General features: G+C 43.7%; 1 protein-coding gene across 1 annotated transcript in view; it reads right to left on the reverse strand.

Moving 5' to 3' along the window:
• lamb1a (laminin, beta 1a) overlaps positions 1-16141 on the reverse strand; it is a 54020-nt gene that overhangs the window by 16836 nt on the left and 21043 nt on the right. The window contains exons 16-23 of the mRNA XM_079501882.1: positions 14801-14921; positions 13507-13705; positions 9719-9862; positions 8545-8776; positions 7338-7510; positions 4744-4968; positions 3183-3400; positions 2159-2255 (exon numbers count right to left, since the gene is read on the reverse strand). Coding sequence (XP_079358008.1) covers positions 2159-2255; positions 3183-3400; positions 4744-4968; positions 7338-7510; positions 8545-8776; positions 9719-9862; positions 13507-13705; positions 14801-14921 — 1409 coding nt within the window. The remainder of the gene's footprint in view (positions 1-2158; positions 2256-3182; positions 3401-4743; positions 4969-7337; positions 7511-8544; positions 8777-9718; positions 9863-13506; positions 13706-14800; positions 14922-16141) is intronic.

Consider the following 16141-nt stretch of genomic DNA (forward strand, 5'->3'; position numbering starts at 1 on the left):
TTCGAACAGCCTTTGCCAGCCTTTGCCAGCCTTGCCATGCCATGCCATGCCATGCCATGCCATGCCATGCCATGCCATGTCAGGGAAATTCAAATGCACAAAAAGACACATTTGTGGCTGGTTGAGCAAGAGAAACATTATAGTGCGGTGTCTTGTAAACGTCTAGTAGAGCCATGTAAAAGCACATTCCACAATGCATTTCTGAGGTTTTTAAAATGTCGATGATTTCAATTGTGGTATATATCATTAATGGTAGGAGAAAACTATCCACAAAGTGTCCACCAAGTTTCCCAGCATTGGAACCATTGGAATCAGCACATTAGCCCATTTTCGGAGAAAAACCCTTTTGGTGTTAGCATTATGTTATACTTTAGCTATTGAAAAATAGCAGATCTACAAGCTCGTAGCGCGCCACCGAGTGGCGCGCTACGAGCTTGTAGGTCTGCTATTTTTGAAAAATCGAAGAACCACTGACCAAAACATAGCTTTTTCAGAAAACTGTCAGGATGTAGAAGACATTTTTAGAATCTGATCTCAGGTCAAAATGGGTTAGTGAAATGAAACCAACATCAGGTCCTCCTCCATGAAGGTTTACAGTGCCATTGCTTGGCCGTTCCACAGCCACTAATTCAGAGCGGGGGTCACCACAGGTTGAGAAGAGAGGAGGAAACTCGATATTGGGGGGGAGCAGCAGTCGGGAGACTTCCTGCCTCGTCCTGCCATTCCAAACAAACAGTCACGACTCCTGTCAACACGGGCCCCTCTGTCCTCCTCCTCCTCCTCCAGAAAACACAGACCATTTCGTCTTACAACACTCCCCCATATGCTACGAGCCGGCTAGCGAACCAAAAGTCTGGGAAACACGCTCACCCTTGGAATCTAACGTTGTTTGTTACCGAACAGTTGGATAGATGCAACACAGAACACCGGTAGGCTTGACCATATGGGTGACGAGATGAAATTGTGTGAGAAAGTCTCATCATGCCCTTTGGAATTGAGCATTAGTACAAAAGTACACATTTCCAGTTGCTATATCACAAGACACTAATGTAATGTGCACTCTTTTTTTTAGACAATTTGTCATCACAATATATTGTATGCAGCTGACTGTTTAGATTAACCCATTCTGGGTCGGGAACCCCTTTTGGTTTTAGCATTATGTTATGCTTTAGCTATTACAAAATAGCAGATCTACAAGCTCATAGCTACGAGCTTGTAGGTCTGCTATTTTTGAAAAATCGAAGAACCACTGACATAGAAACATAGCTTTTTCAGAAAACTGTCAGGATATAGAAGACATTTTTAGAATCTGATGTCAGGTTAAAATGGGTTAAAAAAAAAATCTAAAACTATGATTTCACACAAACAAACCCACTGAAGCCGGCCTCTTCGAGGTAACAAACCCCATTCAATCGGTCTATACTATAGCCACGTTGTACTCATGTGCTTATTTCGGTAGCTGAATGTGGCCTTTGAGATAAATCAGCGAACCGCTGCTGCACTCCAGCCAGCCTTCAGATAGCCTTGAGAAAAGAACAGAGGGTCCTTCTTTTTTTTTTACAGCAGGCACTATGCTGGACACCCGTCTCTCGTGTATAGGAAACCCCGCTATAGGAACAAAGGTGCATTGTGGGGGACAGCGTGATATTGGAAGGCTCAGACAGATCCCCTGCCTGGTCGTCGTGGCAACGCTAGCCAGCGGGTTGAAAGGAGCACATCTGGCCTCAATATCGCGACGAGCTGCAGACGACTGTTAAGATGCTGGGAGTTTCGTCCTCCACAGCTGAAGAAGCTGCCAGGCACTTTCCCACGATATACAGACACTGAGGGGGGGGGGGGGAACCAACTACTGCTGATAGGAAAGGTATCTAGCGTAGGCTGAAATGTTATCTGTTAAACCACATACTGTACATCCCTAGATTCTGGTGGCATGTCTACAAGCTCACGTCATGTCAACAAGTTGTGAGCTTGTTGTAGACTAGACTATCTTCAGCGATGAGATTTGGTGCAGGAGGGGGGGGGGGAATGAGAAAACCGAGTGGGAGACGCCAGTCAACTAAGTACAGAATATAGGGTTTGAGATCCTGAAACACAGACGGTGAAATGGACAAACGCACACGCACACTCAACGCACACAGGCATGGCATACACAACTCACCGTTGCATTTGACCTCGGGCTCTCCCCAGAACAGCTCTCTGCACTCCCTGCAGGTCCGACCTCCAAATCCTGGCATGCAGGAACATTGACCGCTTATCTGGAGAGCAGAAAATAAAAAAACAATTCTTTAAAATTCACACAAAGGGAGGGAACGTTAGGGGAAACAAAAGTGGAGAATAGGTACTTAACATACCAGGAATAAGCAAAAAGCCAGGCAAGCACTAACTGATGTGTGGGTTAAACATGTGGCGACTTTCTTACAGGATGACGTGTTCTAAACACTGCCTTTGACGTTAAACACCATCATGATATGACTACGCCCCCAGTGTCCCTTTTACTTTTCCAACAAGTAGTGTTAGTAGTAGTACTCGAGCCCTTGACTCGTCTCGAGCATGGCCTCGAGTCCACATTTTCATTTACTCTGTCTCGTCTCGGCCTCGCACATCATTTTACTTGGACTTGACTCGGTCTCGGACCAAGGGACTCGGGACTCTTCCCCCCAGGAGTCCACTCGAGTCACGAGTCACAACAATGCAATATGGAATCATTTTATTATACCCATATTATGAGGAGCAACATTATAAGGCCTGACTCACACCTTTACAACAGACTGATGTATGCTTGTTGTATGAGATGTATAGCTGATGCAAGCTCGCAATGCATTTCCAATGGGAGTCACATGGTTTGACACAACATTTGTGTTGTATGAGGGGGTGGGGGGCAGTCGAAACACAACCGAAAGCCATACAACACAAATGTTGTGTCAAACCATGTGACTCCCATTGGAAATGCATTGCGAGCTTGCATCAGATATACATCTCATACAACAAGCATGCATCAATGTTGTATGCTAGATGCGAAGGTGTGAGTCGCCCCTATGTCTGGTGCTTATAGACAGCTCTCGATTCGGACTCGACCCCCTCCCACACTCTGTCTTGACTCGGACTCGCCCGACCACGGACTTGGTCTTGACTTTGACCCGCTTTAGGTGGACTCGACTACAAACACTACCAACAAGTCTCACCTCGTTACAGGACGTCCCAAAGGAGTGTGTGGGGTCGCAGGCGCAGGCGTCGCAGCCCCTCTGGCTGGGTAGGTTCCAGTGGTCGGGGGCACACAGGTCACAGTACTGGCCCACCACGTTGGGAAGACACTGGCACTGCCCGCTGCTGCGTTCGCAGTGGCACTCGCCCGCCGACGGGCAGGTGGCTGGGTTGGTGCCCAGGTGGTTGCATACACATCCTAAGTGGGCAGAATATATATATATACATTACAATGCAGGCAGGAATGATGGTTATTTGTGTTTTATTTGTGAATAGTTCTAAGTTTTTTTGTTGTGGCTTTCGCCTTTATTTTATATTTGTATGGAGGGACAGACAGTAGGCTGACAGGAAATGGGGAGAGAGATGGGGGGGAAGACATGCAGTAAAGGCCGTCGGGATCGGGAGTCGAACCCGCGGCACACTGCCAGACTGGATTACCAGCCAAGGTGCCTGGAGCCATGGCCCAGGCCTGCTGCACGATTCTTGCTCAAATGTGAATCTCGATTTTCCTCCACAAGAATATTGAGATCACAATTCTAATTTTTTCCATGTAAATATTTATTGTCTTTTAGTCTGTAGTTGCTGATCATTACTACATTCAACATGTGGCACCTGAAGCCATAACTACTGTTTGCTTTAAACAGACAACATCAAAGTGCTTGACTTAACACCTCTCTAAAAGTCTCTCTCTTGTAGCAAAAACATAAGAGTAACTAAGATTTATTGGACAGCCAACTAGCGCAGCACGATTCGTGCTCAAATTTAGAAATTAGATCTCATCTAATCAGGTATCTCATCAGGTATCTGAATCTAGATCTCGATTATTATTATTATTTTCGATGAATTGTGCAGCACTACTCGTAAGTGTTTCATTACAATGTGAGTGTGTGTGCATTGTGAGAAACACTTCCATTTCTCATACAGCATCACTATTTATTAGGCATGTAACAATATATCGTATATCGATATATATCGATATTAATCCAGGCGATATGAATCGATTCATTGAAATAAAAAAATCGATTTAAAAAAAAAGGGTGGCCACTGGCTAGTGTGTGATGTGAAATGTGAGCTTTAGTCATATTCCATCATATTCAAGTGCTTTTGGAGAGAAATGATAGTCACTTTCAGTAGTAGAGCACTGCAGAGGGGAGCTGTGTGTGTGTGTGTGTGTGTGTGTGTGTGTGTGTGTGTGTGTGTGTGTGTGACTGTGCCCAGGTGATGATGGCCGTTGATGCTCATCAAGGAAGGCAATTATGTTTCTGCACTGTCAAAAGTAATGCTACTTCTTTTGCAACGTAGTTAAATAAAAAATGTCAGGGGGGAAGATAAATTATATAAAATATATTTATTTTTAATATCGTGAAAAATCGTATTGTGAACCTCATATCGTGATACGAATCGTATCGTGAGTTGAGTGAATCGTTACATGCCTACTATTTATCGTAACACCTTGCGGCAGTGGAGGTGGCTTTGTAACCCAACAAATATGCCATGGCCCGGCATCATCTGCATGCATACTACAACAACCAAACAACTCACGTCTGCAGTTCTGCACCAGAGCGTCTCCGTAGTATCCCAGCTTGCAGCTCTGACAGCCGTGTCCCTCCGTGTAGTACAGGCAGTTGAGGCACTCCCCCGTGTGGGCGTCGCAGGAGCCCGGGTCCAGCATGTCGATGTTGTTGTTGCACTGGCAAGGCTGGCAGTGCCCGCCGATCTCATTGGGGTTGCCGTGGTAACCCGGGGAGCACTCGTCACACCTTGCGCCTGCAGAAAGAGAAGAATCGAAGAAAAAGAGTGAAGAGAGTGAAGAGGATTGATAGGTTTCGTTTAACATATTGTAATGACACACAGGTTTTAATTTTCATAAGGCAAATTGCCAGACGTGTTTTATGGGAGGGTTAATTCACATATTGCCCTGCTACTGCCTTAACCCATTTTGGGCGGGAACCCCTTTTGGTGTTAGCATTATGTTATGCTTTAGCTATTGAAAAATAGCAGATCTACAAGCTCATAGCGCGCCACCGAGTGGCGCGCTACAAGCTTGTAGGTCTGCTATTTTTGAAAAATCAAAGAACGACTGACATAGAAACATAGCTTTTTCAGAGAACTGTCAGGATGTAGAAGACATTTTTAGAATCTGATCTCAGGTCGAAATGGGTTAAAAGGGGTCCCTGCATTCTAAAACGCACTGACATGTGACCACAGTTTTCTGTGGAATCCAGAGATTCAATCGGTTTATAGTGACAATAACTCATGAATCGACGATGATCCAATGTGTGTGTGAGTTGTTTTATTGGCCTTGTTGAGACCGGCGCTCCCTGTAAGGTCAGTCTGCAGGCCCCAAAACGCATGCTGAATAGGAATAGGCATAACATCATGCACTCCCAACTCATAAACACAGACTCTGGGAGGAGCTCTAAATGTTTAGGGTGCTATGTGGAATAAATGTCGCCATTTCACAAAGAAGCTTTGAATTTCCTCATTCCATGGTACCAATCTGGTACCAGGGAATTTATTAATTCAGAAAATACTTTTAACCAATTTAGACCTGAGGCCTATTCTAAAAGTTTTCTGAAAACCTTCAAATTCTTATTCAAAAATTAAAAATCACACCCGTGTGAACTGAGTGGTGTAAGGTCTTATATAGATCTTATGATCAACTGTGGTCTGACGTAATGTCTGACGTAATGAAATCACACCCGTGTGAACTGGGTGACCATAGCAACCATGCTAATTTTTTGGTACGAATAGACACGGGTCCTTTTTTTTTGGTACGAACAGACACGTAAACTAACAAAGCCAGTTTACACCACTCAAAAAGTATGGAGCTACATGTATAGCAAGAACTAATGAGACACAGAGGTAGCTCCCGGATTGAAAGGTATAAGAACGTATAGGCTACAACAGGCCTGAAATGGGTTAAGAGAATCTATCTTGTATTTTGCCTGACTACTGACTATACACATGGCTCTCAGCCCATTGGTAAGACAAAAATCCTCCTCGAGAGATAATTAGGAGTGAATAAACCAGATTAAGATGTACTAGGAATCACAGAAACCCGAGACAACGAAACGGAAGACTTTGACGTGAGAAACAAGAGAGAAAGTGCATTCATTAATTCCTTTCACACGTCCATACAACGTGTCACTCTGCACACACAATATTACACCTCACTCACCCCCTACCTATACTCTTTCAGTGGAAATGAAGAACAAAGGCGAAAGCATACCCATTATGCAGTTCAAACACCGCAAAAGACACTCTCTCATCCAGAGCATGGATCAAGTCTCACCCTCCTCCTACCCACGCTGTAAAATTAACGACCACCTCCACGTTTCCTGGCGTAATAACACATCTCATCACAGATGCAGCCTTATATATCACATTCCACAGTCAACCCCTCTGTGTGTTTACATCACAGGAAAGGAAAACCACAAAGCCTCCGTCAGAAAACCAACCTCACACACTACACTCCATATATCCGTTTTCCTAGAGGAATAAACAAGTTCCAGCGTGGCAAAAAAAAGTGCTGCCAGATATGTAATCACACCCCGTGGGTATTCAGATGGGTTCTGTTGGTGTGAACGCGGTTAGTCCATTTAGGACGGGAACGCAATCTGTGTCGCTTTAGCGTTTGACCACTTTAACCGTTATTGTAATCGTTAGCTGTTTGAAAAAAATAGCAGATATACAAGCTCATAGCGCGGCACTTATGAGGATCTGCTATTGTTTTGAAAAGTCATGAAAATGTGGCGCAAATCTTTGAATACATATTACATATAATTTTTGGGGGTCCTTGACATGAAATAGTTTGAGAATCGCTGATACAGAAACATAGATATTTCAGAAAACTGTCTCTTCTGATTTTAGAAGACATTTTGTAGAATCTGGTCTCAGTCCTAAATGGTTATAATTTAGCTATTGAAAAATAGCAGATCTACAAGCTCATAGCGCGCCACCGAGTGGCGCGCTATGAACTTGTAGGTCTGCTATTTTTGAAAAATCGTTAAAATGTGCCTCAAATCTTTCAGAAAATTGTCATGATTTAGAAGACATTTTTTTAAATTTCGACGTCAGGCCTAAATGGGTTAATAGCAGCTGTTTGAGCAGCCTTACCTCTGTAGCAGCCTTACCTCTGTAGCCGGCGTCGCAGACGCAGAACACCTGGTCCTGGTAGGAGTCGTGGCCGCCGCGGTAACAGCCTCCGGAGAACTGCCGTCCGCTTCCGGGGCCGTCGGGACACATGCACGGGCGGCAGTGGTCCCCGGAGCCCAGCACGGGGTCGCCGTAGTGACCGTCCAGGCACCTGTGAGTGGACAAGAGGATCGGTTGCATTGAGTCATGATGCATGATGAGAGGAAAATGGAATCAGATTGAATGGGGTGTTGAACTTTATTGGAACCTTATATTGTTTAGCTACTAAGTCTGAAATATCGTCAATCATCACATTTTAAGTTGTTGTTGTTAAGTTGCTAATACTGATTAGCGTATATCAGGGTTCCCCAATTAATTTTCCTCAAGGGCCATATTTTGACTAGGGAACCAGGCTGGGGGCCGAGTCCGCACGCGCAAAAAATTGATGATTTTTTATTTTTTCATTAATTAATAAAACATTGTTCTCAACCAGTGGTCCGGGGACCACCAGTGGTCCTTGAGGGGGTGCCCAGTTTGACATGCATAGGCTACTGACTAATGCCATTTATATCTGGGACACCCCCCCCAAAACAAAACAAAAAACTTTTTTTTTTGTTTTTAATTCTTCCATGGGCCACAAGGGGGCGCTCCGCGGGCCGCAAATGGCCCGCGGGCCACCTATTGGGGAACCCTGGCGTATATTATAAGATAAGATTGTCCTATTGCATAAATGAATGAATAAATGAATGAATGAATGAATGAATGAATGGGGGGGGGGGGGTCGGGCAGAAGTTCCAGACATACAGGAACACACCCAGGGTGCCGGCCACCCACACACATTATGTTATAATTTAGCTATCGAAAAAAAGCAGATCTACAAGCTCATAGCGCGGCACTCGGTGCCGCGCTATGAGCTTGTAGATCTGCTATTTTTGAAAAATCATGAAAATGTAGTGCAAATCTTTGAACGTATATACTTTCAGAGGGAACGTTTTTAACTCAAATCTTTGCTTCTGAGGGGTTCCCAGAATAACATATACATGTTCAGATGAGGGTCGGTGGCCGATTACATTTTTGGGGGTCCTTGACATGAAATATTGAGCACCACTGATATAGAAACATAGGTATTTCAGAAAACTGACAGGATTTAGAAGATTTTTTTTTAAATTTCGACGTCAGGCCTAAATGGGTTATGTGTTGACCGACCTTTCACAGTTGTGTCCCGTGGTGTGCTCTCGGCAGGTGAGACACTGTCCGCTGCGCACGTCGCACTCCTCCGTGTGACCGTTGCAGGTGCACGGCCTGCAGTTGGGGAAGCCCCAGTGTCCCGGGAGGCAGCGCTCGCACTGGCGCCCGTACGCCCCCGGGACGCACAGGCACTGGCCCGTGAACTCGTGGCAGAAGGGGTTCTGGGAGCCCTGGGGGTCACACTCACAGGCTGCGTCGTGGGGGACAGAGAGGACAAGAGGAATGGAGGGAGGGAGAAGAGAGAGGAGGGTTATACTTTAATGTGGAAATAATAGAATGCAATATACAGTAGGGATGTGTAAAAGTGTCCAACATGATAACCGATTAATATAATTCAATATTAACGATTAATCGATAAACCATTGTGGTGTGGCCATTATGTGCTTTTTCGAACTTAGTAATAGTAATAGACTAGAGGGTATGCGCGTGACATCATCATCATACCCAGAAGTTATGCGGGAACGCCTACTGAGTGTCCTGATCTGATTGCATTAACCCATTTTGGGGCGGGAACCCCTTTTGGTGTTAGCATTATGTTATGCTTTAACTATTGAAAAATATCAGATCTACAAGCTCATAGCGCGCCACCGAGTGACGCGCTACGAGCTTGTAGGTCTGCTATTTTCGAAAAATCAAAGAACCACTGACATAGAAACATAGCTTTTTCAGAAAACTGTCAGGATGTAGAAGACATTTTTAGAATCTGATCTCAGGTCAAAATGGGTTAAACAACGTCAAACTCACTAGATGTATGCATTTATCCTCTATTGCCTATGTCGTTCAAATTTGTTTTGAAGTGTGTTTAATTCATGAAGATCATATTGTTCACCAAAATATCATAAGCCTGTGTTTGCCACAGAGATGTCTAGTGTCTACACACTGTAGACTTAAGCAATATTACACGAGAGGGGGTGGTTTAACGTCATTAATGCACAAATGTCCCAAGAAACTAGCTAGCCTAGCCACCGAGTTTGCTGCGCTCTGGGAGAACAGAGCAGCTGAATTCTTTGTTTTGATTAGGTGTGAAGTGGTGCTCGTTTGAACCACGGATAGAAGGCTGTTTCAACCAATCAGATTGCTTCCTCTAAACGACCTGTTATATATAATTAAGCTTCCAGTTGTGGTCACTCACCTCTGCAGCCGCTGGGTCCAAACTGGTATGTGGAAGGAACACACGTGTCACAGTTCCTGCCCACCACGTTGGGACGACACTGGCACTGTCCACCGTTAGGGTCACACACCGTGCTGAGGGATCCCTGAGGGTCACACTGGCATGCTGGGAAATGGAGTCAAAATGAGACGACACACGTTAATTAAAGAGGAAGAAATGATGCAATAACATTACAGACTTCATGCAGATTGCGGGAACCCCTTTTGGTGTTAGCATCATGTTGTGCTTTAGCTATTGAAAAATAGCAGATCTACAAGCTCATAGCGCGCCACCGAGTGGCGCGCTACGAGCTTGTAGGTCTGCTATTTTTGAAAAATCGAAGAACGACTGACATGGAAACATAGCTTTTTCAGAAAACTGTCAGGATGTAGAAGACATTTTTAGAATCTGATCTCAGGTCAAAATGGGTTATCTTCTGTAAATCTTAACGATAAAACGCCTTCATTCATTAACGGAGGAAAACAATGACGTCGGCAGCAGCTTAATTATAATCCTTCCCACCGACGACAGCACAATAAACCCCTATATACCTGTCAAAGGAAGTGTGGAAAGCAAGATGCAGAGAGTGGGGGCAAGTGTGAGCAAGCGAGTGTGCGTGTGTGCGTGCGTGCGTGCGTGCGTGCGTGCGTGCGTGCGTGCGTGCGTGCGTGCGTGCGTGCGCGCACAAGCTGTGAGCAGATATGTTATTCTCGCTATTTTTGGTTTTTACCATTTTCTCCCATGAACAAAGGGTCACCTGGGTTGACGACGTGGTTAACTTTGTTTTCGGCATGTGTCTACAAGCACGACTATCTTCTGTGTGTGTGTGTGTGTGTGTGTGTGTGTGTGTGTGTGTGTGTGTGTGTGTGTGTGTGTGTGTGTGTGTGTGTGTGTGTGTGTGTGTGTGTGTGTGTGTGTGTGTGTGTGTGTGTGTGTGCCCCTGTCCACTGCATGAATGAATGGTTCCTCATTATAGTGTGTGCGTGAGTGCTGATGTTTTATCACCATAAACAGCCCCTAAGCAACTTCCTACCCAACAGGTATTCACATGTATAGCTTGCTTCTCTATTGTGTGTTTGTGTCCTCATGGATATCACAGGCTAGCTCTTGTCTTACGCCAGTGTAGTAAACAATGCTAAGCGAAATTGTGTGTATTGTCAATGCATGTTTGTTAATGCATGACTATGATAACCGCTTAAGCTACATATACTTTGCTCGGTTTGCTGCACAATAAATAGTGACAATATCCAATATACAAGTTCACAATATGTCGCATGGAGATGGGGAACTCCAACAAACTAGACATAACTTTATGCGGTGTGGACTGATTTGAAAAGTACAGCTATAAAAAGTCCCTGGGGATTTTTAATTAATTAAATGAATGAACGAAAGTTCATTCATGTGTTACATTCATGTCATGTAACACATCCTCATAATTAATAACAGTTCAGGTTACAAACGTTTATTTTTGCTGAAAACGTATCCAAACCACACAGGACATGAGACTAATGCAATCAAGGGGTCTGCATTATTTATGTGGGTTTAATTATCATTTAAACACAAATGACGAGCTTAAGTTGGCCTAGAAAGGAGACTCCCTAACCGCAAGAGTCTTTGTGACGGCCTCACACACAGTGATGCCAGATGAATGTCACTGATAAGGTTGTTCTCAGGAGGAACTCAAAACAAAGCCCAAAGCAGCTAATTGCGATAACATGATCTGTGCGGCTGACGTACACTTTGAACCTGTCCTGGCTCTGAGCATTCCTAGACAGTGAATACATCTAATTGGTATTCCAATAGCGATCGCAGACATAGCAATTTGTTTACTTTATACCTGCAGAGACATGACAAAATGTGCTTTCATTTCATTTCGACGGCCACCTCTGTGCCGTCGTCTTAATGAGAACCATTTGAAACGGTTCTAGTACCACAGACGAAAAACAGTCTAAGTCCACATTTTAGACTGACCCCTCCACGAAAAGGCCTCGTTATCCTGAACCCTTATCTATCATTTATACATTATGGATAAATAGTGTGGACTTAGACTGTTATTCGTCTGTGGCATTCTAATTCTGTTTCATTCTGGTCTTTTCTGGTATGTTCCGTTCTTCTATTTAGTGCCTATCTCCATCTCTGAAAGTCCAGTTAAATTACAAGAGGAATATCTAGACTTGTAACACTGCCCTAATAAAACACACTGCCTCAGGGAAACGTCCTTTTCCCTCAGTGTGACAAAGCAAAGGCGAGAGATTTATGAGCCAGGCGGATCAAGAAGAAAGTTCCTTATGGCTGCATGTCAGGAAGAAGAACACAGTTCTACAGCAGTATGTAATCACGCCGCAAGGCCCCGATAATGCATGTCCATACATGAAGCACACACACACACACACACACACACACACACACACACACACACACACACACACACACACACACACACACACACACACACACACACACACACACACACACACACACACACACACACACACACACACACACACACACACACACAGAGAGAGAGAGAGACATGGCGTAAGTGACCGAGAGACTGAGAGTGATGAGTGAAATCGGTCGGACGGCGTTTCTTTTTCTTTTTTACAAAGCGCACATGCCTAAGACACAGTCAGGAAGGGGGCCTGGATGGTATGTAATGACATAAGACTGACTGGAGGGGACGATGACAACACAGATGGAGGCAACAATAGGACAGGGGGAAAAAAACCAGCAGATGATAACAGAAGACTGGAGATGGAATGGACAGGAGAGGACAGGGAACATGTAGGAGGGAAGATTGACGTGGGCAGGTGACAGGTAAGGTCAGTGTTGGAATGACATTCCGTCACTTCCAAAAACACTGCAGTCGACTGCAGTTCAACTATTTCATTTGCATGTTCTGATTTATTATGGGATGCAGTGGCTCAGGAGGTAGAGCGGCCGCTGGCCCGCTTCTGAACCGGAAGGTTCTCGGTTCTATCGCGGCCCGCGGGCTTCCCCAGAGTTAGCGTCGAAGTGTCCTATGAATGAATGTGTGTGTGTGTGTGTGTGTGTGTGTGTGTGTGTGTGTGTGTGTGTGAAGCCTCTTCTTCCTCGGCTTCAAAATAGCTGATCTACAAGCTCACAACGCGTCGCGCTGCGACACGTTGTGAGCTTGTAGATCGGCTATTTTGTAAAAGTGTAAAATCAGTCATTATGACGGCATCAAGGCCCGCCAAAATACTCGACTAAATCAACTGTAGATTTAGTCGACTAAAATCTTATGATATTTAGTCTACTAAAACTAGACTAAACACTATAAAACATTCCAGATGACTAAAATGTGACTGAAACTAAAATTAAAACTATTGAAGAGACTCTAGGGCTCCATTTTTCCAAACCCCTTATCCCAAATCTTCTTTGCCTTTTTTTTTTTTTACTATTTTGAAAAACATTTTTGAATAGTTAAAATGGTCAGTCTACAAGCTCACAACATGTCAATGTAGATTGGCTAGTTGAACTATTCAAAAATGTTTTTCAAAATAGTAAAACAAGGTAAGGAAGTTTAGGGATAAGGGGTTTAGCGGTGACGAAAATGGAGCCCTAGAGTCTCTTCAATAGTTTTCATTTTAGTTTCAGTCACATTTTAGTCATCTGGAATGTTTTAGTGTTTAGTCTAGTTTTAGTCGACTAAATATCATGAGATTTTAGTCGACTAAATCTACAGTTGATTTAGTCGAGTATTTTTAAAACTAAAATCAAAATGTGACGCCAGAAACAAACACTGGTACCTTTGGCCCCCTGGTGCAGCAGCGCGGACACGCTGAAGATGAAGTTGCGGCAGATGTCGGTCATGGGGGTTTTGACCACGCTCATGCTGTCCTCCAGACAGCGGTAGCGCTGGAACGTTTCCCAGGCGTTGCTGGAGCCTGATCCTTCCTCGGAGCCCGAGAAGATGTCCAGGTTCCTGCAGTGAGGCATCAGGACGATCTGGGGGACACAACGGGGGGCAGAGGACGTCAGAGGACGTTGTTGAGCGACGCTACACAGTCGATAGGCTCGTGAGACTAAATATACACAAGCTTAATCCATTTAGACCTGAGGACGATTCTACAAATGCCTTCTAAATCCTGACAGTTTTCTGTAATGCTTAACCCATTTTGACCTGAGATCAGATTCTAAAAATGTCTTCTACATCCTGATAGTTTTCTGAAAAAGTTATGTTTCTATGTTAGTGGTTCTTCGATTTTTCAAAAATAGCAGACCTACAAGCTCGTAGCGCGCCACTCGGTGGCGCGCTATGAGCTTGTAGATCTGATATTTTTCAATAGCTAAAGCATAACATAATGCTAACACCGAAAGGGGTTCCCGCCCAAAATGGGTTAAGACCGGGAACGTGTCTGTGCCTTTAACCATTTGAACAATTATTTTAAGCTTTAGTTGTTGAAAAAAAAGCAGATCTACATAGCTCTGCTATTTTAGAAAAATCGTGAAAAATGTGTGCAAATGTTATATATTCTTTCACAGCGAATGTTTTAACTCAAATATAAATATCTGGTTTTAGGGGGTCCCTGGAACAACATATTTTCAGGAGGGTGTCCGCGGCCAAATACAGACAATTCTATGGGATGAATGAGCTTCGACGGTTAAGACATTTTAACGGCGTGTGTGTGCGCGCGCGCGCGTGTGTTAGGGCATTCACTTCTAGTCATTTTTACTAGTTGACTAGTTGCCTAGTTTACTAGTCGACTAGTTGTTTAACTACCTATTATGTAAAAAATAATAAAATTTAAAAATAAACTTTTTTTTTTTAAATAAATATTTGTACATTGAAAAACTGTGTACATGGTGACTATAACTATAATCTACCTGATCTTGAGGCCTACAAAATCGGGGAAAAAATTAATAAAAAAATAAATAAACTTTTTTTGTTTTGTTTTTTTCTTATCAACTAGTCAACTAGTACCAACAAGGTCGACTAGTGGATTTACTAGTCGACTAGTAAACTAGTCGACTAGTTGCTTAATGCCCTAGCGTGTGTGTATGTGTGTGTGTGTGTGTGACTGTGTGTGTGTGAGTACTCACGGAGTCAATCAGTGTGTACGGCGACTGCACGTCACTGCCAGCGGAGTAGAGAGGAAGGCTGAGACGGAGGGTGTAGTTGAGACCCGTCTCGAAACACACCGGTCTAGGAAGAGCCACATAGCTGTGGAGAGAGAGACGCAGACAACCATGATGCACTGTTTATATACGCTAGGGCTGTGTTTATGCAGTCTAAACACAGGTGGACGCAAAGAGCCACTGTGTAGACTCATCATCATCATCATCACAGTCAAACATTGACAAATATCTACTTGGCATGAGCTTGTTAAGGGAGATGCCTATAGCGTGTACGTGCAAGTGGCCCCAAATGGAACCGGCGATGATGATAGTGTAAGTTAAGCAGAGTGGCTCTCAGTAGGGGTGTCAAAAAAATCGATTCGAATTAGAATCGCGATTCCGTTATGAACGATTCAAAATCGATTCAGAATTTCCAAAAATCGATTCTTATTCTTCTTATCCTTTTTTTTTTTTTTTTTTTTTTGGTTACAGTTACAGGAGTTTTCACTACATGGTGTCTGTGATATGAAATGTAAGCGTACCCTAATCACAGTAAACATCATGTCTTCAGTCATTTTCAAGTTACTGTAGTCACTTCAGTTCAAGACTGGAGTAGATTGTGATGAAATCCTATGTATTGAATCGAGAATAATTTTGAATAGAACATCGTTTTGAATCTGGGAAAAAAATGCTTTTGAATAAAAAAAAAAGTTTTTGGATTGAGAATCGAGTTGAATCGAATCGTGACCCCAAGATACGGAATCGAATCGTGGGACACCCAAAGATTCACAGCCCTAGCTCTCAGCCTCTTCCTGATGGCCTCAAAAGTCTAATATCTCCCCTGGGTCATATAGCAATGTCCCTTTGGATTAGTGGTTAAGATGTTTATTGGCTTACCACGCGGGAAACCCAGGTTCGATTCCCGGGGCATTACACAAATATAGCCAAATGTATGCTGAAAAAAAAGAGTACAAATGTAACCAAATGGACCGATAAGGGCAGAGTTGGTTACATTTGTACACTCTCGGAGGCGGGAAATTAACCCATTCTGGACGGGAACCTGTTTTGGTGTTTTAACTAAGCGTTATTTAGCTATTGAAAAATAGCAGATCTACAACCTCGTAGCGCACCACCGAGTGGCGCGCTACGAGCTTGTAGTTCTGCTATTTTTGAAAAATCGTGAAAATGTGGCACAAATCTTTGAATATATATTCTTTCAGAAGACTTTTTATTTATCCCATTTTGGGCGGGAACCCCTTTTGGTGTTTTAAACATTATTATGTTATAATTTAGCTATTGAAAAATAGCAGATCTACAAGCTCATAG

The sequence above is a fragment of the Electrona antarctica genome (assembly GCF_951216825.1).
Source record: "Electrona antarctica genome assembly, chromosome: 5".
NCBI classification, from domain to species: domain Eukaryota; kingdom Metazoa; phylum Chordata; class Actinopteri; order Myctophiformes; family Myctophidae; genus Electrona; species Electrona antarctica.